Source organism: Carcharodon carcharias, chromosome 30 (genome assembly GCF_017639515.1).
Source record: "Carcharodon carcharias isolate sCarCar2 chromosome 30, sCarCar2.pri, whole genome shotgun sequence".
NCBI lineage: Eukaryota > Metazoa > Chordata > Chondrichthyes > Lamniformes > Lamnidae > Carcharodon > Carcharodon carcharias.
Genome location: NC_054496.1, coordinates 19,202,594 through 19,227,990, shown reverse-complemented (window position 1 = coordinate 19,227,990; position 25,397 = coordinate 19,202,594). Strand labels below are relative to the sequence as shown.

Genomic DNA, 25,397 nt, shown 5'->3' with positions numbered 1-25,397 from the left:
CAGTTAGCATAAACCGCATTTTGTCCCCAAGCTTGCTACTTAGACAACTGCACTGCTGGGGAAATCAAGTGGATATTTTCCTATGAATTTATGCCCCATATCATCAAGTGCTTCACAAGCATTAAAACACACATACAAATTAGTTAAGGCAGTTTTCCTGCTCCAGCACTAAGTCGAGGGGCCGAATCACCACCCTCTGTGCCATATTGACTTTGACTCTGCCATCACCTGTGTCAATGACGGAAAGCTGCAATAGCTGGTTTTATGGAAAAATTTAAGGGAATCTGAACTCAGGATTCATTGGCACATATATTTTACGTTGTGATTCTTTACCAAAGCTTACAGGAACAGACCCAAAAACGAATTCCTATTCACAGACCATGCCGTTCCAAATTCATTTTTGGAGGCGTACGATGCTAGGTGTTGCACAGAATCTAAATGCAAAGGTGACCACTTAGCCACCATACACCTGCTGGCTCTTTGAAAGAGCTATCTATTCAGCTCCATTCCACAACTCTTTCCCTGCTGCCTTGCAATTTTCTCATCTTCCAAATATTTATTTAAATCCCTTTTGGAAGTTACTACTGAATTTGCTTCCACCACCATTTCAGACAACGCACCCCAGCTAAAGCTTTTTGCATAAAAATATCTAACATTTAGATCTTTTGCAAATTACCTTAAACCCATGTTCTCTGATACTGCGCATTCTGCCAGTAGAAACGATTTCTCATTTACTGTTGTCAAAACCATTCATGATTTCAAATGTCTATTAAATCGCCCTCAGCCATCTCTGCTCCAAGAACAACCCCTCTGGTGTCTCCACATAACTGAAGCCCCTCATTCCTGATACAATTCTGATAAGTTCTTGGAGGATGCAGTAGAGATTTGACATCTGTCCTAAAGTGAGGGGCCCAGGATTGCACACAACACTAAGACTGAGACCTTATCAATACTAGATAAAGATTTAGCACAAATTCCTTGCTTTCGTACTCAATTCCTCAATTTATGAAGTCAGGAATCCGAGATGCATTTTTTTCAAAAGCCTCACTAATTTATTCAGCCATCCTCAAAGATTTCTGTACACAAGCCTCCAAGTTTCTCTGTTCCTTCACCACATTTAACACTTTAATTTATATCACTTCTCCTTGTACTTCCTTCTTGCCAACCTTAAGGACCTCCTAGTTATCTATTTTGACCTTAACCAATTTGTCTATTACCTCCTCCTTTCCTGTGACATTAGCAGCATGACAGCATCCTCCTCTTTTGTGAAGACAACACGTGTGCATCAGTGGATGTTTTAACATAGAATCATAATTCTTAATGAAAGTAGTACAATGGAATTTCATGCCTCTGCTGAGTTTCCATTACGTTATTTGCCACTGAAATCAAGTGCAACCTTCAGGCTCTCCTTAATTTTGCTCATTCTCTCTCTCTCTTCACCCCCCCCCTCCCCATTCCAATTGTTTTCCAGTTCTTCCAGACTCGCCGGCCCATGCACCTCCTAGAGAGTCATAAAGACCAGTTATCTCATCCAATCACCATAGCAAAGATGCTTGACCTCAAACTAGTACTTCACCACAGCAGCACCACCCAAGATTTGGAACTCTATAGAATCAAGAGCACCGTAAAATAAATTCAACCAGTGGAGAATAAATTAAGCTGGTGCCCTGTGCTCAATAAAGCCATGCACTGACATTCAAGTTCAGTGCTCCAAATACACACATATCAAAAGGAAATATGCATTAGGTTCAGATACCAATCTGTCAGCAATTTAGTGCTTCATAACCTCAAATCAACCTATCTAAAAGAATGTCTAAGCTCTTTAATAAAGGCAAGGGGGGGGTATACATTACATTTATCAAATTGTAAATAATATGCTGTACTGACCCAGCTACTGCAAGCTTGCTATAGATTTGCACAAGTCTGATTTTCTAAAACAAACCTAGTGGGTAGTACTGGGATTAAACTATATTGTATATCTTGATTTTGAACACCAAAGGGTTCACTTAATAAAGCTGGTTTGTAACCTTAAAAACTTCAGATTCTTCACATATTTTTCATCCTAACAACGCCATTTCTAAAGGGAAGGCAGGAGAAATCAGTTAATCAACATTTGGAATCAGGGCCAAGGCTAGACTCAAGGTCATCATTGTAGGATTGTCATTGAGAAGCACAGATGAACACAATGTCAGATGCAGCTCATCATTAAACCTTAGACAATATCACGCACTATAGTTTTCTGCTTCACAAACCAGGCTGACCAGTTGCAATCAACCTCAAGAGTCGAAATAAAACCCACGCAGCAGTCGTCCGTTCAGTATTCTCTTTATAAGCACTCTTGTTTAATTGGAAGGAAATTCCTGTTTTGTTAGAAAGAGAATTAGGATGGGAAACCAAGAGTAAATCACCTTGTGACTTAATTTGTTTTGTGGACAAACTTGAAATACAAATTTAATATCCACGATGAATTGAACTTTGGATGCAGTTTTAAGGTCAACAGGGGTTTGGAGTACTTGATATGGCACTTTATACAAAGTATATAATTTACTGAAATATGCAACTTAATTCTTTTCCTGATTAATTGTCTCTTTTGCAAACAGAGATTGCATGCATGGATGAATAGGGTTAACCTGGTTATCTTTCCTATTAGACAATGGAGCTCTTGGTTTGGGTGATTACCAAAGAGTCTGTAGTTCTTTTTTTGCTTTAAATTCTTATTCTCTTCAATTTTACCTAGATCATATTATGATTTATTCAAGTAGTATTTAGATCTGCTTGTATTTATAAACCTTTGTTGACCAATATAAAGCACTAAGAAAATAATTCTAAGCATTCTTTTAATAATCTGAACAGGACCTCAGGCCAGCCGACGTCAACTCCAAAATGCAGCAGGGATTCAAAACCCTTCTGGGTCCAATTTGGTCTTTGTACAGACTGTATACATGCACTCTAGGAACCAGTGTATTGCAAGATACATCAAGGCGTCATCCCGTGCAATTTAAAACGGCTTTGCTTGGGACTGCGCCTGTATAACGTCCTGAGGCGTATGATATAAAACGTCACTCATGGTATTTCTCAAGTACTTTGTTAAAAGAACCAGTGAGATATAGCAGGCCTCATAGGATCAACACAGAACAGATTCAATGGTGCTTCACAATCCAAGCTCTAAAGTTACAGCTACAAGAGACTGTAAGGTATTGGCTTACTTTAATAGTACTGAGATCCATGGGGTGTTTAATAATGTCGTGATAATCGTGCAGTCCCAAGGCTTCTACGTCCACAGGTTTGTAGAAGGGCCAGGCATAGGCTGCGTGCTTCTTGGCGAACATTTCCTTAAGAATGCCAGTGCAGTACTTCAACTGTTCCGAAACTTTTCCACTGCCAACCACAACCCCACCACCGCCACCGCCACTACCTACAACCCCACCACCTCCACCCCCACCCTTTTCTAGATGTTGCTGCTGGGAGTCTGGCATTTCTTTCTTAGCAGGTTTTGGAGGTCTGCCACTTCGAGATGGGATCTTTGCAGGTTTGGGTTCGGTCATTAATGGAGAAGACTCTCGACTCTTCACTGCAACATTGGTTGTTGGAGTTGTAGTATCAGCTTTCCTTTTCACACCCTTTTTATGCTTGAAGAGAAAGAAAAGAGTGCATATTAGGTCCCAAGTATGCCATCGTATTGGGCAGTATTAACTCAATAATATATGGGAAATGGACAGGGAAGAAATTAATATATATATCCTTGCAACTTCAAAACATTCCTCTTTACCCACAAAATTGAAAGCTCCCAAATTCTCTCTGCTTAGGGCGACTTGAGTCAATTTTTGATCCAAGTTAAAAGCACATTACAGCCAAGAGCACATGAAAACCACAACCATACCTGGTGGCATGCATCCTCAGACACAGTTAGTCTTAAAAGCACACAATTTTCATCAACTGTTTCAAATGCTGCACCGCTAGGCCAGATACAGCAAAAGGAACTTGAGGCACAATGACACAACTTTGGAGAATTCAATGCTCTACGAAAATTACTCAGAATTATTTCACAATACACTCTGGCTTAACCAAGCACTTCGGCCTTAATTTCTTTTTGGTGCTCTCATTTTAACCAGACCTTCTCATTCAACTCAATATCCAGTCCAGAGCACTAATGAATTACACATCAGATAGTGTTCCAGTGTGGGCAATTGGGAATACTACAAAAACACCTCAGCAAAGTCCGTGGCTTAAGTCAGTTTTTAACTAGCAGCTGATCCACCACTCAAGAAATACTCCACCACACTTTATATAAGCATTGGGAATTTGCTGTGGATATTTATCAAAAGGCTGCATTGACTTCTCTATATGTTGGGACCCAGAAGATTCAAGTTTGAAAGAGAAGAAGAGGGAATAATACCAGCAGAAAAACTTCTGGAAGGTTATCTACCTTTGAAGGCTGTGATGCTGTTGTCATCACCGTCGTTGGCGTAAGGGTCGGCATTGGGGGAGCCGATGTATGAGGCGACACGGTCGTTGTCGGTGGTTGGACAATCAGGTCAGGAGTCGCAGGAGGAAATGACTGAGGTGTGGGTGCTGGAACCGATACAGAAGGAAGCTGTGGTTGTGGCGGCGGTGGCTGAGATGCCTGAGGCGCCCGCTGGGGTGGCGGCTGCTGCGTCTGTGCTGGTGCCAACGCCGGCACAGGTGTCTGTGTGACAGTCTGTACAGTTGACATGTTGGGTTTAGACTGAACTAAATGAAAACAAAATGACAATCTTTATTAAATATCTAAACTGATGGATGTTCAACTGCAACAAGAGAGATCGTGAAACAGCTCTCCACATAACCGCAGGATAACTATTCACATCTATTATATACCACTTGCCTGTACAAAATATATCAGTAAGCTAATATTTAGGGGGAAACCACTTATACTATTCCTTTAAGGATATCCTTTTAAGAATTAGGCACTGTGACACTTCTCCCACTGTAAGTGCAAGTCTCAAGTTATGGCAGGTACAGCAGTAAAGAGACAGAATTGTTGACATGTACCAATGGCTCAAATTCACTTTTGATATGACATTAAAGGAATGTTTCAATATGGAAGTTGTACTATATTTACTATATTTAGTGAAAGACAACATGTAGGTTAACATTCATGAGTTCAAATTCAAAAAAGGAATGGATTATGGAAAAGTTGTGCAGGATGAAAGATCATTCTCTGACAACCCTGGGCAGTTAAGCTGAGAGAACTGTCAAATCAAAATCAACAATTCAATAAAGATAATCTATTGCTCCATGCTGCAGGTTCTGAAATGGTTTTAAGAGAAACTGTACACGTTCAGGCTACATCAATAACCAACATTTGGAAGCAGTGAACTTTAACTTTCCATGGGATTTTTCAATTAGTCAAGGTAATGCAGTCTGTAATCCACAAATCAGTGCTGCTTTGACATATTTGCCTAATTGCCAGCTCTAATTTGATGGATCTCCTTCTCTATAGTGATCCTGATTCAGAAAATATTGCAAATAGGTGGAAATTGACAATATCAGCATGTCTCTTTCATGTGGGATGCTGAACAGTTTGCCTGTTCAGGAGGATATAAAAAGTTAGTGGCAACATTTAATAAGGGCAGAGCACTGCCTTGGTGCCACAGCCAACATTTAACTCTCAACAAACATTAACATTAACTAGCAATTTATTTTATGCTGCCTGTGGTACCTTGCTATGCAAAACACAGCTGACACTTTTCTACACAGTGACACTTCAAGTCATTTACTGGCAACAACATTCTTCAATGTCCTGAGGGTGTGAAAAGTGCTATTTATTTTCTTTAAATATTATGGTGGCCTCTTGGTTGCTTCCAACTTCTTGGAAGAACATTAGCATGGGAAACATTATGTAAACATGCTCTTGGCATGCTGTCAAATTCTGTTCAAAGAAAGAATATGGAAGCTTCCAGAACAAAAACCACATGGGAAATGCATAGATTCATCTATTATGGTCCTGATCCACCTTATTTAGGTGATTTATTATTTGTGAATGCCAACTTTTTTTTTTAAAATGTAAATTAAAGCAGTTGGTATACTACAAATGCTTTGGTATTTCAACTTGGAAAACCTCGGTATAGGTCATGTAAAGATTTTCCCTAGTGCCTCAGGAAAGCGGTTAATCTTTAATAAACACCGTCAATATAAACAAGATAGCAGCCATCCACGATGCTAGGAAATATTGTAACACTGTACCCTGTGTAGCGATCCTGTCTGCTGATGATTACATCAGCACTAGCAGATCGGATATAGCAGTAATATGATCCCACAGCACTGCCGTTAGGGAAAGTGTCTTGCATGAGTGGTTCAGTCCAGTCCATTGATGGGGCCTACTAAAGGGAGTCAGTTTGCAAATTTTCAGTGATCTAACCAGCAAATTATTTAAGGAACTTCATCCATGGCCACCTATGTATAGAAAACTAAAGTACAAGTTTAAAAAACGTTTTAACAGATTTCCATACTATGAAACTGCATAAGTTAGAAAAAGCTACTGATGGGCATTCCATTCATAAGTGGGGTTGCCTTCCAATTTTCTTTTGATTAACTAAATGGTATGCTCATTTATAGCAGTTGTCTACTTAGCCTGAATGGTTTTAGCAGCAAGATGCTGTGCTTTTTAGATTGAATTTCTGATCCATTCAAACAAACTGAAAATGGGTTGATTAATAGTCTTCCAGAATTACCATTAAATTCAGTTTACAAATTGCACTGCTGGGATTTAGTAGCATGGCAGAGATTATACCACTTGTGATCAGCCATGCTATTTACCAATTCAAGAATCTACATGCAGTGAGATTTTTGTTCATTTTCTCAGCCTTGCCTAAGAACTCACCACTTTTAACTATCTCCAAACTAAGCCACAGAAATCCTCAAGTAGGTTTTTTAGTTCCCTGGGATGCCCTTGTAGGTACACACAACCTACGTTGAGAGAGCTTACATTTACATTTAACATAAAAGAACTTCCCAGGTGTTTAACAGGAGCATTAGATAAAACATGACCCCAAGTTACATAATGAGATTAAGGGGTTTTTAAAGAGCGTTTTAAAGCGGTGGAGAGGTTTGGGAATGTAATTCCAGAAGCCAGGCATAAGTTGACAAACGTCAAGGACTAAGGACCCTCCAGAATGAGCTCAAACTATAATACAGAAATGCCAACAATTTCCCACTGTGGATACAGTTTAGATCAGTCTAATTTATTAGAGTCCTGTCTTGCAATGTTATCAACCTCAGTGGAAAGAAAATTTCAACTGATAGGTCAGTCTCTCAAATCGCAAGAGCCAGGCTGTCTGGATTCATCTAAAATTCCATGAGTTCTGTGAACTGTCTGCCACAGTCAACAGGTCCCCATTTTGTGGCAACCTGGAACCCAAAAAACCCTGTTTCTCTCCTGCACTTTAGCTTTGCTCCATTTCCTGTAGGGCAGACACTATTTGGCTGTTGGACAAGTTTCAACAATAGTTTTGGGCCCGGGCAAAGTGAATAGCAAGTCAATCTATTAACTTGTATTGGTCAGAACGCGTGGTCCCTTCCAGTCCATAATCAGGATATTTGTTATGTGAGCTGTGTGTATTTCCTCGCCCTTAGTGATATTTCCTGACTTAAAATAAATTCCAGCAGCAAGCTTTTTGGTAATTTAAAAAATAAACCAGGTTATCATCGCACACTTGCCCCGGTTATTTAAAATGCAATGTCTCAATGACCCGTCTCATTCACACCATCAGGCAGACAAAGATTAGATACAGATGAAGTTAAAGCCGTAATTATAAAAATGGAATTTATAGCTGAGTCTCTACAGCTTGATGTCTTCTTAGTTAAGTTGATAGTTCAGTTGGAGTGAAGATCTTTTGGAAACAATGATTTCTCATGAAGCTGCAAAGCCTTTTGTACACAAATAGCCAGAAGATGGGTTCTCGGGTAAATTTTGAAGCTGCAATATGTACAGTACTTTGGCTGCATTAAGAGACTTTCAGCTATTATGGTGCAGCTCTTTGACGCTTATCTCCTGGATTTACTTTGTTCGGGGCATTTTTAAACAGCAGTCCCTGATCTAGTTTTGGTCACATAACTGCAGGGTTCAGATCACAATACAATGACAGGTAACAATGATCAGTCACTCTTAGCTGTGCCCCAACTTCAGCTTAAATATTCACCTTTGTTCAAAATAGCACTGAGACCAACAGTGTAGAGATTTCATATTCCTGAAGTGCTGGTTCATCTTTAAGTAATGTGGTGCGTAAACTTCACTGGTGACTGCAAAGTGCCCTTATTCAGGCTCATGTTTAATTAAATTTTGGTCACAATCGAATACTGTCCACAGTTAAATTCCCATAGTTACATGTTGAGTCCCAGCCATCTTAGTAGGTTTTGTGCCACTTGCACGAGTATAATCTTACAATCCATAATACCCACATGCTGGTGCTGGGCTATCAGCCTCCTTTCTTCCAACCACAGCTTAGAAACACAACATACCTTTATGTTTATGCATTTGCCTACATACAGATGGGACTTCTTTTGGGAGAACTTGAGACAAATTGTGTCTATTCTGTGTCAGCCCTAGCTCAAGCCAGTGGCACACACACTTAAGTTAGAAAGTTGTGGGTTCAAATCCCACTTCAGAGACTTGAACACAAAAATCTTACACTCCAGTACTTACTGAACGAGCGGCCAGCTTACTGTTGAGACATTAAGCAAGGCCCCACCTGCTCTCAGATGAATGTAAAAGATACTGTGGCACTATTTTGAAGGGGAGCTGGGGAGTTATCTCTGGTGTCTTGGTCAATATCTATTCCTCAATCAACATTACTGAAACAAATTGCTTGGTTATCATATTGCTGTCTGTGGGAGCTTGCTGTGCGCACACTGGATACCACAATTCCTCCAGTAACTATGGTTCAAAACATACTAAATTGGCTGTAAAGTGCTTTGGGACATCCTTAGGCTGTGAAAGATGCTATATAACATGCAAAGTTTTCTTTAAATTTCTCCAATATAGAATTACAAAAAGAAAAAAATGTATATATTAAGTAACAAACACAACTAATTAGTTATGCACAACTGAAAAATATGAATTCCATGAAGTTAGAGCAGGCAAAAGATTACAAAATAAAAATTGGCAAGGCCAATGTTAAATGGTTTCTTTTAGATGCTCATTAACCTACTGTACTGTTCTATCTACGCCCTTTAGGTAACTATACTTATACAGTACTCCACAACTGTGACCAATATGCTAATGGCGTCAGCACTTTTCATCAGTTTACATCGCAAACCTGGATTTCAGGGCACCAGTTATTCACTGGTGGCATGTGGGGTAAAACACCTCTTAGTAGCTGTTATGCAATTCAAATGAAGCAAAATGTTATTAGCAGCCATCCAACACACTTTACTTGTGCAAATTAATAGCCTTAAGAAAAACAAGGCTGTTTTCATCATATTTTAACATGAATCGAGGGCAAATTTTGTTCCTGGTTGCTTAACAACAGGCTTCCTTCAAAGAAAAGATGGTTTAGACAGAATCAAGGTATATTCCCTTAAAAGAAAAAGCTAAGGCAAATAAATCCTGAATGATAAAGGAAGTCGAAATTAAGATAAATAAGAGTGCTTATGATAGGCGTCAGGTATAAAACACGTTTGAGAATCAGGCTGAAGATAGAAGGTTCAGAGGGGAAGTGAAAGAGCAAATACGAGCAGCAAAGAGGGAGTATTGGAGAGAGACTGGTAGCTAACATAAAAGGGAATCTCAGTCTTCCATGGGCACATAATTAGTAAAAAGGTGGTGAAAGGAGAAGTAGGGCTAATTATGGAACCAAAAAGGAGATTTACGCATGGAGACAGGGGACATGGCTAAGGTATTAAATGAATACTTTGCATCTGCCTTTTCCCAGGAAGATGCTATCAGGCCATGGTGAAAAGGGAGGAAATTCAGTCACTGGAAGGATTTAAAAATGATAAGGTGGTGTTGGATAGTCTGTCTGTCCAAGTTGACAAGGCACTGGGACCGGATGAGATGCATCCAAGGATATGGAGGGGAGTGTTAACCATAATTTTTCAGTCTTCCTTAGACTTGGGGGTGGTGCCAGAGAACTGGAGAATTGTAAACATTATACCCTTGTTCAAAAAAAAGATGTAAGGATAAGCCTAGCAACTACAGGCCAGTCAGTTTAACTTCAGTGGTGGGGCAACTTCTAGAAACTACAATTCGCGACAGAATTAATAGTCTCATAGACAAATGTGGGTTAATTATGCAAAGCCAACATGGATTTAAGGAAAATCGAGCTTAGCTAACTTGTGAGTTTTTCAAAAAGGCAGGAAGGGTTGAAGAGGAAAATACAGTTGATGTGGTGTACATGGGCTTCCAAAAGGCATTTGATACAGTGCCCCACAACAGGCTTGAGTGAAGTTATAGCTCATGGAATAAAAAGGAAAGTAGCAAAATGGATACAAAACTGGGTGAGTGACAGGAAACAATAATGATCAATGATGTTTTTTGGGCTAGAGGAAGGTTTGTAGCATAGTTCACCAGGGGTCAGTATTGCAACCCTTGCTTTTTCTGATATATATGAATGATCTAGACCTTGGTGTACAGGGAGCAATTTCGAAATTTGCAGACATTATAAAACTTGGAAGCATTGTGGAGGACAGTGTAGAACTTCAAATGGACATAGGCAAGTTGGTGTAATGGACGGATAGGTGGCAAATTAAGTTCAATGTGGTGAAATTTAAGGTACATTTTGATAGGAAGAACATGGACAGACGGTATGAAACAAAGGATACCACTCTAAAGGGATGCAGGAGTAGAGGGAACTGGGTGAATATTTGCTAAGTCAATAAAGGTTGAGAGAGTAGTTAATAAAGCATACAATATCCTAGGCATTATTATTAGTGGCATACAGTGCAAGAACAAGGAAATTATGTTGAAGTGGTATAATCAACTTGTACAATACACTAGTTAGACCTCAACTGGAGTACTGCATACAGTTCTGGGCACCGTATTATAGGGAGGGTGTGAAGGCATTGGAGAGAGTGCAAAAAAGGTTTATGTGAATGATTCCAAGATGAGAAACTTCAGTTATGAAGTTAGATTGGAGAAGTTAGGACTCTTTGCCTTGGAGAAAAGGCGGCTGAGAGGGGATTTGATATAAGTATTAAAAAACACAAGGGGCTTGGATAGAGCAGACATGGGGAAACTGTTCCCACTTGTGAAAGGATCGAGAACGAGGGGGCACAGATTGAAAAGAATTGACAAAAGCGATACAAGGAAACTTTTTCACACAGCGAGTGGTTAGGGTCTGGAATGCACAGAGTGTGGGGGGAGGCAGGTTCAGTCCAGACATTCAAGAGGGAATTAGATGATTATTTGAAAAGAAAATCTACACAGTTCCAGGGAGAAGGCAGGAGAATGGCACTAGGTGAAAACCTCAGAGAGCTGGTAGAGACGCGATGGGCCAAACAGCTTCTTTCTGCGCTGTAACAATCCTGCGATTCTGTGGTTGAGAGATTTGCTTTCACCACCAATGGAACTACATGCTGAGAAGATATTTTCAAAGAATATTTACAGTAGTTTTTGACAGGGTAACTCAGGAGCTAATGATCACCATCACAATTTTTTCTTCTGGTTTTACAGGTATGCTTTAAGGGTTCTTAACTACATACATCAAGCTAGCACAATTTTTGAAAATGCCCTATGTTAAATATATACATACAATTTTTAAAAAATCAAACACCAGAACGGTTATCAACCACTAAACTTCAGAAAGCTCATGCCACAGCAACATAACCAAGTGGCATGCTTTACATAAGCTAATTTGAAAAGGATTTTTCAATGTTATTCCATCAGCTTAAAAAAAGACACTTAGTGACATTATCACAAAGCTAAAACATAGCCAGCATAAAAAATAGTGGAATGTGTGCACAATCACTGAAATCTAGGTCTCATCTGCAATGCATTAAACAGAGACCAGGTGCCTCAGAGGAAAGCTCAACTTGAGTTTACCTGACAGCCATTTCAGAGCTGCACTGGAAGAGAATTTGGAGCAAATGATGCGCAATCCAGGGAAACTAGAAAATGACTAAGGAGAGAAGAATAGAAACAAGGAACTAACTATAGGTAGTTCAATAGTTAACAGCGTCTTAGAAGGTAAAAAGGAAGATTAAATTTATTCATTCATAACTCTGTGTCCAAACTGCAATGCTATCTTCAAATTTAGCAGTGCTTCAGTAATCTCAGAGAACCTAAAATGGTGCAACATGTTCAAAATGGACATCAGCTAACGTGCTTCAAGTCGGGGTCAAATGCACCTGCAAAGCAGCACCTCTTTGCTGGAGCAGACATGAGATTGATTGCAAACTCAAATATCTCAGCTCCTAATCTAAAACACACAAAGGACAAAATACGTACCTGCTTCTTTTCTGCCTCTACCCCGTGATCCTTTGGTAGGCTGTATGGGTATTTCAATCTCTTCTTGCGGCATCTCTGAAATTTTTTGAAGAAAAATCTTTTCCAAAGCTTCTGCCATTAAGACTATGTCATCCCCTTGCTATTAAAGAAAATAAAGAAAAATACATATTATCCAGTAACTATGATTTAACAATAAGGCAAAAACTGTGATAAATTTTGCCAGTGAATGTAAACTGTAGAGGAAATGTTGCAGCCAATTTAAATGTTACCTTTGCTAAATGGAAATGAAGCTAAGGACTTTGAACATAAGCTCTTAATGAAACTAGGCCTTGGTTGCCAGTGTGCCTAAAAGTTTAACAGGGGTTAGTCACCATAGCTGTAAATTTCAGCATATAGATGAGCTTTAAAAAAAGTGAAGGCCGAGTTATTAAATTCACTATCTGGTGGCACTGAGCCACAGAAATTGGGAAGGCCCAGAATTGAGTCAATGCTCTATGCCAAGTTTATTAGCCTCAATACCCTCAGTAAGGGGAACAACAAGGGTGCTATTAATGGCCTTCAGGATAAAATAAAACATTGAAGAGACAAAAAAACAACCGATTTATCTGCGTTTGAAGTTAATTGTGTGTGGACATTGTGTAGACATGATCGAGACTTCCTCTGGTAAAAGAGCCTGTTAATACCCCAAATCTAGACTCCAAAGAACGGTCACCCAGTCAAGGCACTGGATGATACTCCACACTCATGAAACTGTAGTCAGAAGGAACTGACACCTCAGTGTGGAAGGGCAAAGAAAGATGATTGTGAATTAAGCTCAACTCCTAAAACTCTTCAGCCCTTAACATGCCAGCGGTTTGGCAGCATGATAATTTCTCTCCGTTTATTTAGACAGAAAAGATGGGGACCGAAAAGTGGTGCTTTAAAGCTGAGAAAGGAGAAGCGAATGATTGTGGCAAAAATGTACTTAAAATACAACAGATACCTACTATTTACATGAGATTCAGCACAGTAAAAGCTGTTATCAATATTTTCTGTTCACATTAGAATTGAAGAGGCACATTAATACGCCATTTCAACTGAAACACAGGCCATTCACTAAGTTGCTCTGGCTGCAGTTCTTTCTTTGCTTCATTTCATTAAAAAAAACATAACATAAGAAATAGGAACAGGAGTAGACCATTCAGCCCCTCAGTCCTGCTCTGCCATTGAGATCATGACTGATCATCTTGTGTTTCGGTTTCCACATTCCCATCCAACCTCAATAATCTTTGATTCGCTTGCCTAACAAGACTCTATCTACCTCTGCCTTAAAAATATTCAATGACCCCACCTGCACCACCTTCTGAGGCAGAGTGCTCCAAAGTCTCTCAGCCCACAGAAAAGATTTCTCACCCGTGTGAAAAGGGCAACCCCTAATTTTAAAACAGTGCCCCCTAGTTCTGGACTCACCCACACGAGAAAACATCCTTTCGATGTCCACCTGGTCAAGGAAATTCAGAATCTTGTATACTTCAATCAAATCACCCCTCACTCTTCTAAACTCCAGTGGAAACAAGCTCAGTCTGCACAACCTTTCCTCATAAAACCCACTCATTCTTTGAACTGCCTCCAATGCATTTTACATCCTTCCTTAAGGAGACCAAAACTGTACACAGAATTCGAGGTGTTGTCTCACCAATGCCTTGTATAACTGAAGCATAACATCCTTACTTTTATGTTCAATCCTTCTCGTAATGAAGGATAGCATTCCATTAGCCTTCCTAATTAGTTGCTGTACCTGCATACGAACTTTTTGTGACTCGTACTAAAACACCTAGATCCCTATGCACCTCAGAATTATGCAGCCATTCTCCATTTAAGTAATACTCTGCATTTTTGTTCTTCCTGCCAAAAGTGAACAACTTCTCATTTTCCCCACATTATACACCATTTGCCAAATCTCTGCTCACTCACTCAACCTATCTATATCCATCTGCAACCTCATATCCTCTTCACAACATACTTTCCTACCTATATTTGTATCATCTGCAAATTTAGCTACCATGTCTTCACTCTCCTTAAGTCATTGATGTAAATCATAAAATGTTGAAGCCCCAGTACAGACCCGTGGGTCTCCATTCGTCACATCCTGCAAATCAGAAAAAGATTTTATGCATTCTCTCTGCTTTCCACCAGTCAGCCAATCTTCTATGCATGCTAATATGTTCTCTAATTGTCAAATCACAGCAAAGGAGTTTACCATACAGCTCACTGTGTCCAATTTGTCCCAGTCCACCTGCTCCTTCACCTTGGGCCTGCATCTCTCTCCTTTCCAGTTATGTATCCAACTCCTTTTTGGAAATTACTAGCAAATCTGCACCCTTCACATTTTCCGACAGTGCATTCCAGGTCATACCTTGCATAAAATAAAATTATCCTAACTTCCCCCATGGCTTTTTGCTTATTACCTTGCATGCATCCTCTGTTTACCAACCCTCCTGCTAGTAGAAACAGTTGCTCGCCATCTACTCTTTCAAAACTTATCATTTCAAAGCTATGTATTAATTTCACCCCTTAGCCTTTGCTGTTCTACAGAGAGCAACTCATGTTTCTCTAGACTCTCCACACATATGAAGTCCCTCAGTCCTGGTAGCAGTCCAGCAAATCTCATCTTGGCCACCCCAAGGCGCAGTTATCCTTTCATGGTACCCAGAAATGGACAAAATACTCAAGCAGGATGTGTGTGCGCACGCATGCGTGCCGAAGGGAGGATTAGGGGGGAGGGGGCTAACAGCTTACCACACTTCCTTGCCTTGTATTCAATGCCTCAATTTATAAGGCCACAGATTTCATATGATCTTTTAACAGTCTCTTCAACTTGTCTTGCCACCTTTAAAGATGTATGTGATTCCACCCGCGCCCCCCCCACACCCCAACCCCAGCCAGGATCACTGTTTTGCACCCCCTTAAAACAGTTCAAATTTATACTACATCTATTTGTTCCTTCAAAAATGTATCACTTCATACTTTTCTGCATCTGATTTCATATGTCATGTTGGCCCATTTCAACACTATGTCCTTCTGAAGTCTGCTACGATCCCCTTCATTGTTTATTACATTTCCAAACTAAGTGTCATCTGCAGATTTTTAAATTAAGTCTCCTAAACCCAAGTCCAAATCATTGATGTATATCTGAAACAGCAACAGTCCTAATGGGTGCAGCCCTTTGGCAGAAATCTGTTTCTCCCAAACAGATTGTCAGAACTTAAGGTTTACTAATCCCAGAGAGTGCCTTTACTGTACAATTCAGGGAACTTGAATACTCTGGTTTTCAGGCACTCAAGTACATTTGCCTTCATTATTAGTAATGTGTATAAACTAACCTATAGTTCTGGTCTATACTGTATTAAGAATGAGACATTTGAACCTCCACAGTTTTGCTAGTTCCCAAGTTAATTCTGGCCAAAATAATTTGATAATAAAACAAGATTTAGTTAAGTGATAAACATGCTAATTGAACTGTTGTGACAACTGCTTATAATGTATATACAGACTACAGGTACTTTTTTGCATTAACTTTACTTATCTTGCTCAGTTCAAACGATTGGATAACTTAAAGTGTCAGAGTCAGAGCATAGTCTTAAATTTGAATGATGAGATTAGTAACCTTCAATTAAGAGGACCAGACTGTTGCAATACAAGGTGTTTGTTTGATATGCAAAAACATTCAACACCTTAAGAAATAAAATACTTCTATGAATGAGCTTTAAAAATAATTTCATGAGCATGTTGAGTTTATGCTGTTCATTAATCTTCGCCCTGGAGTCTCCTGCCTACTCCAGAAGCACATCAGAGGCAGATGGCAAAGGTTTTTGCGAGAACTGCAAGGCACACTACCTTTAGCAAACAACTCTCCAAAGCAACATTGCTTATAATCTCACTAGTCAGCAGCAAGAACACCTGCAAGTGTTTAAAAGCTCCTCATTCTGCAATGTTTAAACAAACTGCAAGTGATTCCTGCTGCAGCTGCATTCTTGGCAGCTTTTCCAAATTAATTCCATTCCGTCCCTTCCAGAGAATATAGACACAAAGCCACTTCCATGACTCTTCAGAAGAGTGGAATTTAAAGATCATTAGACAGAACTGTTTTCATTTTCAGACAAGTCTCCAAACCACACATTTGAGATTTCTCTTCAAATATTAGGTCCCAACCAGCAGCACGGACAACCTTAGCAGCTGAGTTTGTATTGCCTTCCTTATTCAGGTTCAATTCTTAGTGGTCCAACCACATGCTCTCATGATGCATCTAGTTACAATACCCTTCCCACAGGCAACTTTCACAATGCAACACATATCTGCAATTACAATTGATCCAATTCTGCTCAATATATCCAACTTCACTGGCATTTATGCCTGCCAAATCTTACTTCAAGGTAATACCACAAAAACCAATGCTAAACTTCTGCATGTGCCGAGGGTCAGTGAGGTCTAAGGTCCACTTGTTCCAAAATTAACTGGCAGATAGGAAGTATTTTATCTTTTAAAAAAAAACAAAAATATTGTCACATTCATTTGCACAAGATAAAGGACACACTTGACCCTGATGCAACACCCTGAAAAATACCAAGCATTTAGACTATAGTTTACAAATGTACAAAACATGATGCCAACAAAGCTGGTCATGGGCATCCAAGATACTCCAAGAAATGGTCAGCCTCTTCTACAAGCACATTTAACTGATCACCAGCTCTCCAGTCCCAAGTATCGGTCATCTTAGCTCAACTGGCAAAAGATCCTAATTTTGAACAGTCAAGAGACTCAACTATTTTAAATAAAGGGCAACATTTTCTTTTTATATATTACTCCTCTATTTAATAGATGTACTCTAGATCTAAAATGCTGGATTTTTCAATCAACATATGTATGGGCTGACAGTTCTTCTGCAGTTTAAAAACACAAAATGACAACTTTAATCATTGGTCTGGTTTAGCATAAAGAAAAAATTATTGTAAATGAATTGGGGAACATAACTATCCAAATTCTTCTTTCACTATTATTTTGCTTTGCTATGCTAGGAATGAGGACAGATCTTGTGCAAATGTCATAATTTAGGTTAGACATATGGGCTTCACAAACAATACTGAAGCAAATACTGGAAACACTCAGGTCAGGCAGCATCTGTGGGCAGAAGAGTTGTATACATAAAACATTAGCACTGTTTGTCTCTCCACATATGCTGCCTATTCAGTAAACAGCATTTCCTGTCTGATTTCAGATTTCCAGAATCTGGATATTTTGTTTTTGGCACAGTACTGGAAAGCACACAAAGTGCACTCATCCTGAAGCATTCTTGTCTGACACAATTCCACATTATGGAACATTTAACCTTAGGGGTTTTCCATCTATCTAAGCTTACACATGAAAATGAGTGGCTTGGATGAGTACTAGATCACTGTCTGAGCCAACAGAATCATACTTCAAAAATAAACTAAATTCAGAAAAGGGGGGGAAAGGAACATTGTGGAATTTAAATTTCTCAGCCTTTTGCTTACAATAGATTTTTAAAAATGCTGCTCTCCATTTTATTTATCTCAATATATATGACAAGACCTTACCTTATTATAAATGTAACAGTTGGTAAACATGGTATTGAAGTCCTGAATACATTCTTGGGCGTTCAAGTAGTAATTGTTTTCTAAGCGCTTTTTAATTGTTCCCATGTCCATAGGATGCTTGATGATTTTATAGTAATCCTGAAAAAGATTAATTGTATTAGGACTGGCTTGTGAAGTTAAAGTTACAACCTGCAATGGAAAGGTAATTCTCGTGCCCCACACTGGATAACCAGTTTGCTATGCCAGTGTTACAGATAGTCATTTTTTTTTCAAATTGTATGAACTGTCTACATTGGCTGATGCAGTCAATGCAGAAAACTCACTACATAGCCAGTGTGAGAAAACACATTGTTAAAACCAACTGTGTGCAGGATTTCCATACTCGGCGTTGTCATAGGGAATTTCAATGTTAAATGTTAACAAAACCAAATGAAGTTATGACAATAAGTAGTACTGTAGTTAGTTAAGTACTGCGTAAATATATATTATGTATATATTGTTTTATTCATAAAACACAGACCCAATCAGAAGTTTAATGAAAGCCTATGCAGTGTTTATTAACACTCTTTTTGAAGGTTGGAGATAAAATTGTCAAATAAATGATTAAGAAAAATGTCTGTCCAAAAGCTATAGTGAATTTGGATAAGGTTTCCAAGTGTGCACCTGAGGGGTCACCTTTATTAACATAATGCCAGCATCATTTCACCCTTAGCCTCCCTCATTTTGAAGAATAGTTTCAAGCCATCACAAGGGAAATAGTGCTATTTTGTGGAAAACATTCATGGAGAGTAAGCAAGCTGTCATGCTTGTAAGTCAATACAGAATTCTACAGGCATTGCACCCAGTCCAACATAAATATGTTAAGCCTACACCCCTCTGCACAATCTGACCCCAAAGCCTGTTTGAGTAAAAAATGATTTTGATAATCACAGGAGATAGAACCATCCTTACCTGCTCTGGCTTACATGTGACACCAGGTCCACAGCAATGTGGTTTACCCTTAATATATGGTCTCTGAAATGGTCTAGCAAGCTACTCAGTTCAAGGACAATTAAGCATGAGCAACAAATGCTGGCCTTGCCAGTCAGTGACGCCCAAAACCCATGAAAAGAATTTTAAAAATTAGAACTGCAAGTTCTTAAAAAGTTTTCAAATTCTTTGCTCCCCAAGGTTAAATAGTGTTAATTATTCATGTTCAAACACCAGAAAGTTGGCACAAAATCTGGAAAAATAGAGAACTGTTTTCCTCATTAAATCGGGCCCAGCAATTGCCCAAGGCTCAAACTTACTTCTTTATTTAGCTCTAGATTTGGTTAGTTGGGAAGTAATGCAATATTAAAAACATTTGCAGGGAATAGACTGTAATAGTTCTATTCAACTTGCAGTATGGCCGGTTTAAAAGGTTAATGGCGAAAAATGAAGAAAAAATTCACCGTATTATTCTTCACTATGCATACAGGCACGTTTAATTCTTGCACTGTTGTGGAAGGTATTCTTGTATGTGAAAAAGATTACACTTCAGTGATATTAGAAATTTGAATAGTCAGCTTTTATAAGTACACCGAAGTCCATGCAACAGAAAAATTACTCTGGAGCTGTCAAGACCACCAGACAGATGTTCAAATCCACTAGTAAAATAAACCTTTAATTACCTAAATGTTGTTAAAATAGCGACAAGGAAAGTGCCTTAGACTTGATACTTCAGAGGTTCAACCGATGCAGGGCAACAAACAAAGCCAACATCGAACTATGTCGCAAAACCAAAAGAACATTGTCTGAAGGACCAGCAACCAAAATGTTAACCTATCTGTTCACTCCAGAGGTGCTGGCTGATCTACTGTACGGTTCCAGCATTTTCTGATACAGTAGAATACGAGTCAGAGGAAGTCACATTCTGGTCACCAAGACAAGTTGTAGTCTGACCAGAGCACCATAAATGTTGCTCATGATTTCTTCAGCTTTCTATTCTACCATAACAAACAAAAAATGCTGTAACACACAGATCAGAGTCTGGAGTACCAAGTAAAAAGGCTTTGCTGATGCAAAGACTTGATCAAAACTCGTGTGCAGGGTACATAAACAAAGCCTACCTTTTCTGTAATTCAGATCAGGACTCAATTAGCATCTTAATACACATTTAATAATTCTGATAAGAAAATGATAGCATAGTGTTAATGTTACTGGATTAAATCTCGGGACAAATTATCTCCAATAATAAAGGCCTGGACTAATGCTCTTGTCGCACAAGTTCAAATCCCAATACGGCAACTGGGGAATTTATATTCAATTAACAGATAAACCTGGAATAAAAAGCTAGTATCAGTAATAGTGAACATGTGATTCCTGGTTTGTCAAAAACCTACCTGGTTAACTAATATCCTTTGGGGAAGGAAATCTGCCATACTTATTTAGTCTACCTTGTGTGGCTCTAAACCCACAGTAATGTGGTTGGCTTTTGACCGCCTTCTGAAGTGGTCTAGAAAGGGATAGGCAATAAAATGTTGGCCTTGGTTTGTGAATGAATAACTGAACTTAATAAATCTGAATGTGATTTAGAATCAGAAAACTTCCAAATTGTCATAAAAAAAAGTTCATTAATGTGTTTGAGGGTGCAGATACACCTGAACTGTCTACATGTCATTCCAGTCCCATATTATGTGGTTGACTCCTAACGCCCTCTGAAGTGGAATAGTGTGAATTGGTCAGGATCAACCCAGACATTGTATCAAATCAAGTTGGGAAATCTCAATCCAGTCAGTCATGCAAGTCTTCTCACTGACATACAAGGATTGATACCCAAGTTAAAGGACGGTCCCACAGGTTAATCAAACAACAACCTGTACTCAATCACATCTATCAATCATTATCCACTCTCTCAATATATCCAGCTGAGGTGGAGAACAGTGGCACAGTTAGATGGGGTGGCCCCAATTTTTGAATGTTGACACTGGACCCCATGAAGCCTTAGGACTTCAAGTCAAATAAAATCAAGGAAACATCCTGTATCACCTACCATTCCTTTTCAACTGTCAAATCATTAGGAGGCAGCTTCAAGAGAAGCAATGGCACAAAATACACTGCATGGGGATTTCAATATCCAGGTGAGGTTTAGTCATGCTACCAATGTCCAGGTCTCTCAGAACATAGCTGCCAGACTGGATTTGTGACCAGTGTTGAGTAAACATACATGAAGAAATAACTTATTGGACTTCATCATCAAAGTCTACCAGTTACAAACATTGTTGTGTACAACACACAGTATAGGTAGATGCCCTTTGTGAAGGCCAAGTACAGTCTTCACACTGAGGGCAGCCAATGAGACTTGCCACAAAGCTTGCAGTCACACATTCTAATATCTCCTCCTTTGGTTCTATGTCAATTCTTTCTTGATTATCACCATGAAAATCAGGACAGACTAAAGACTAGTAGTATAAATCTGGGCATCTAAGGCACCATGGTCCAGCAGAATCATATGCTACTAAGCCCTATACTCATGGCCAGCCCCTTAGACCTACAAGCTATGTCTGGTCAATTCTGTTCACCAAGTGACATAATAGGCAGCCGGCTGCACAGAATGCAACACAGGTTACAATCACTAATAATACCACAGTTATGCTCCAAAGCTAGCCATTGCTCTAGCTAAGCTGTTCCAATATGGCTTCACTAGCTCCATACCACGCACTGCCAAAAACTGTGTTCCTCTGAATCCCAAAATCTCTTCTTCCCATTATTGGCAGCCATTATTTGGCTGCCGAGGCCCAAAATGTTCAATTCCCCCCTAAACATCCACATATTCACCTCCCTTTCCTTCTTGAAACTTGCCACAAAGCTTGCGGTCACACATTCTAATATCTCCTCCTTTGGTTCTATGTCAATTCTTTCTTGATTATACTTTTGCCAATTGTCTTAAGATTTACTGATCTATGCTAAGGGATATATAGCAGCAAATTTTTGTTGGATACAATACTAGAACCCACCTGCTAGTGTTAAACTGTCCAGGTGTGTATTTAAAACAAATGCAATCCAACCAATGCTTACCTGATCAGTCTTCTATCAATCTTCGGTGATGACACAAGGCAACACTGCCATCAAGGAGCACCTGATCACTGACAGCCAACTCAGGATGAGCAACAAATGATGTGCCAGCAACACCCACATTCAGAGAATCAGTAAAATCCTTCAATTCGGGTTCCACCAGAACCACTCAGTTCCAGGTCTCATCACAACCCTGATCCAGAATTAGGCTCAAGGTCTGAATACCAGAAGGAAGTGAGCAGCATTCAACTGAATAAAGCAGCAAGGAACTGTCCAAAACCCACGTCAATGGAGTATCACATCCGAAAAGAAATGCTGGATGAAATCACAACAAGCCAATCACTGCAGTCCCAGAACATCATTGTAAGACTCTTTCAAGGAAGTATCCTTGGACCAACCATTGTCCAATGATCACCCATTCATCATCATTCCAGGAAAGGGGAATATAGCAGCATTCAGCTACATTCACATTTACCTGATAACTGGGCTTATGACCAGTGCTGATCGAACCTATATAAGGAAATAACCGACTGAACCTCATCCTCAATTTAACAGTCACTTAAATTGGTCAGGATGAGGTTAACAGTCACATGCCAGCCTACAGAAAGACCTCAATATCAAAGCTTTGGACTTAAGTGCCAACTGACATCGATGAGATATTAAATACTAAAAATAGCATTACAAACAAGAGCAAGTCCAGCTAAAATCTTCCTAAACTTTGTACTGTATAACCAGTGCCAAGTCTCCTATCATGAATATCTCTGGGTCTTCACCACTCACCAGATGTTTAACTGGACTGGCCATATCAGCACCATGACCGTAACAGCAAAGTCTGACCTGTAAAGCCTCTCCATCATGTCAGAAGCATGAAGGAGTACTCACCATTCAAAAGGATGGTTACAGCTCAAACATGCAGTACAAAGCAGCTTACTTGAACCTCTGCCCTCAGCCTTCTCCATCAGTAGTGTATAATGCAGCTGTAAGTGCAATTTATGATGCACTGCAGCAATTCACCAAGGTTACTTCAAAAGCACCCCACTTTCCTGCAAACTAAGGACAGAGTATGAATGTGGTCACAAAGTCATATCTAAACTTGGACATTTAATCATTCCTCCAATGTGCTTGGATCAACATTCAAGAATTCCTACCAAACACCACTGTGGAAGTACCATCACCTCAAACACTGCAGTGGTTCAAGGGGATAGCCAATTGCCTGCTTGAGACAACTAGCAATGCCTTGCCAACCTTACTCACATTCCAAGGACAAAAAAATATTTCACCCATAGCCAAATCAGTAGGTACGCTATTCAGTAGGAAAGCAAGCTACACAGTGCAGAACTGAAAGTTGTATCAGGACATGTTCCTGGATCTGCACCTTCAAGACAGCAATGTTGAACATGAGTGCGCAAAGGTTTCATATTTGATGGTCTCACTAAAATTTGTCACAGCATGCCCTCTGATATAAAACCAGTCACTGGCTAGACTCTCTCAACTGCCCTGCTTGTCTAACTCAGATTTCAGACAATGCTCAAAATATTATATTGCACTTAATCAACAAGTCATCTAGCTGTATCGTATAGAAAATCAAATCGGAAGGAAAATCAAATCAGAAGGAAAATACAATACGATAATACATTTTGGCAGTGCATCAAAATCTAGTTAAAAACTTGTAAATTCAGATATTGTTACACTGCTTAACTTCACAAACCATTTGTTTATCTGCTGCACGATAGTTTTATAGTAACATTGCAAATGTGTCACTTATTTAGAGTCATAACACTTTCTAAAATTCATAAGTTTTGCAACACCAAATGAATTACTGAAGTATTATTTATCAAAGTATTTACTAAAAATTCAAAGAAGCTAAACACTACTAATCTGCATGGTGCTACACTAACAACATAGGCTTTTAACTGATTTAAGAAGTCGCTTTTCAAAAACAATATTACTAGAATATAGAAAAGTTAATCTGACCAGTGCAAGAATTAGCTTGTAAATAATTTCAAGGTGGCTCAGCAATAAGATCTTGTGGTGTTAAGGTGACATACCTACAAGAAAAGCAGAAACACTAGAATTTGTTGCAGAATATAAACCAGCCCAAACGTGGGCAGCTCGAAAAGATTACCTTCTTAGTCACACTATGTAGTATTTGGCAACACGAGTATCTAAAGTCCCACTTGCTCCTCTTAATAGGCAATATGAGCACCTTCAATCCAGTTTTCCTATTCGCTGCAGCACAGGTTTGCCCAGTCCACTGGTCAGTGTATCCCTCAGGCCACTGAGTAAATTTTGTTTTGCTGCTGTTTCCACTCCCAATTCTTCATCTGCTGCCTCCTTCAACCAGATACAGTTTCTATTCCTCATGTCTAATTTCTGATTTAGTGGGTAGCACCCTGCCTCCGAGTCCCACTCCAAGACTTGGATAGCCACAGAAGATGCATTCATCATGTGGCTAAACAAGTTGATTATCAGCATGTAAATCCTTCCAGTATGCCTGACGGCAAGCAGTAAGAGCAGGAGAGTCTCCTGGTTAGCCAGAACCTGAAGGCAACAGCAAAACACTGCAGTATCTTGCCAAACATAACCACAGACTAGAGTCCATGGTCGCCAATACCCTCTTAGGACCTGGTCACTGGAGAGAGAATCTTTGCTTTAGCCGCCAAACCAATGATCTTGCAAGCTCAACCTTTTTTAACTGGATGCTATGTTGTACCGTCCCATTTCATCCGGTTGTTTGTTACTACAATTGCTGGCATAATCAAACTGCAAGCTCCCGATCGTGCTCAGTATTGCAGCGGCTTTAACCACACACAAGAGTAGTGCAACATATCCCAAACTGCAAGGCTGCAACAGCTCTAATGAAAAATACCAAGGAAGTGGAAAAAAGGAGACTGAAAAATGATGTGACTAAACAAGATATATTTACAACTAGCTTGGAAAAGTTGTGCAAACAATAGGCACAGGAGGCAAGCAGCATGTTAGGCTTGTGACAACTCTGCGGCTGGAGGAACAAAATTAAGTTGAAAGACCAACAAACACATATGAAGAATGAGCCAGAGATAAATATAAGCAGGTTTGAAAAGTATAGAAATTAAGGTCTTTGTAGAACTAACTTAAACATTCCAAGTCACTTCCCAGGAGCGCAATCGGATAGGTAATGGCACAGAGCCAAGAGGGTACATCCGGAGGCCAAAAGTTTGGTTCAAGGCAGTTTTTAAGCAGGTATTTTTCTCTTTTTTTAAAAAAAGGTGGGTATTTGAGGGCAACCAATGCACTTCACTAAATCAATTTCACTAGAACAAAATGTGAAATCTACAGGTGGTATAATGAAGGCACAAATATTT

At 39.4% G+C, this 25,397-nt stretch overlaps 1 protein-coding gene across 6 annotated transcripts in view; it reads right to left on the bottom strand.

Moving 5' to 3' along the window:
* brd4 (bromodomain containing 4) overlaps window positions 1-25,397 on the bottom strand; it is a 171,865-nt gene that overhangs the window by 75,917 nt on the left and 70,551 nt on the right. For 5 of the 6 annotated variants that reach the window (XM_041177092.1, XM_041177091.1, XM_041177090.1 and 2 more), the window contains 4 exons: window positions 18,019-18,156; window positions 12,425-12,563; window positions 4,427-4,731; window positions 3,207-3,629 (listed from right to left, as the gene is read on the bottom strand). In XM_041177092.1, coding sequence (XP_041033026.1) covers window positions 3,207-3,629; window positions 4,427-4,731; window positions 12,425-12,563; window positions 18,019-18,156 — 1,005 coding nt within the window. Of the gene's footprint in view, window positions 1-3,206; window positions 3,630-4,426; window positions 4,732-12,424; window positions 12,564-18,018; window positions 18,157-25,397 lie in introns of those variants that run through there. The other variant, XM_041177095.1, reaches the window with a different exon arrangement.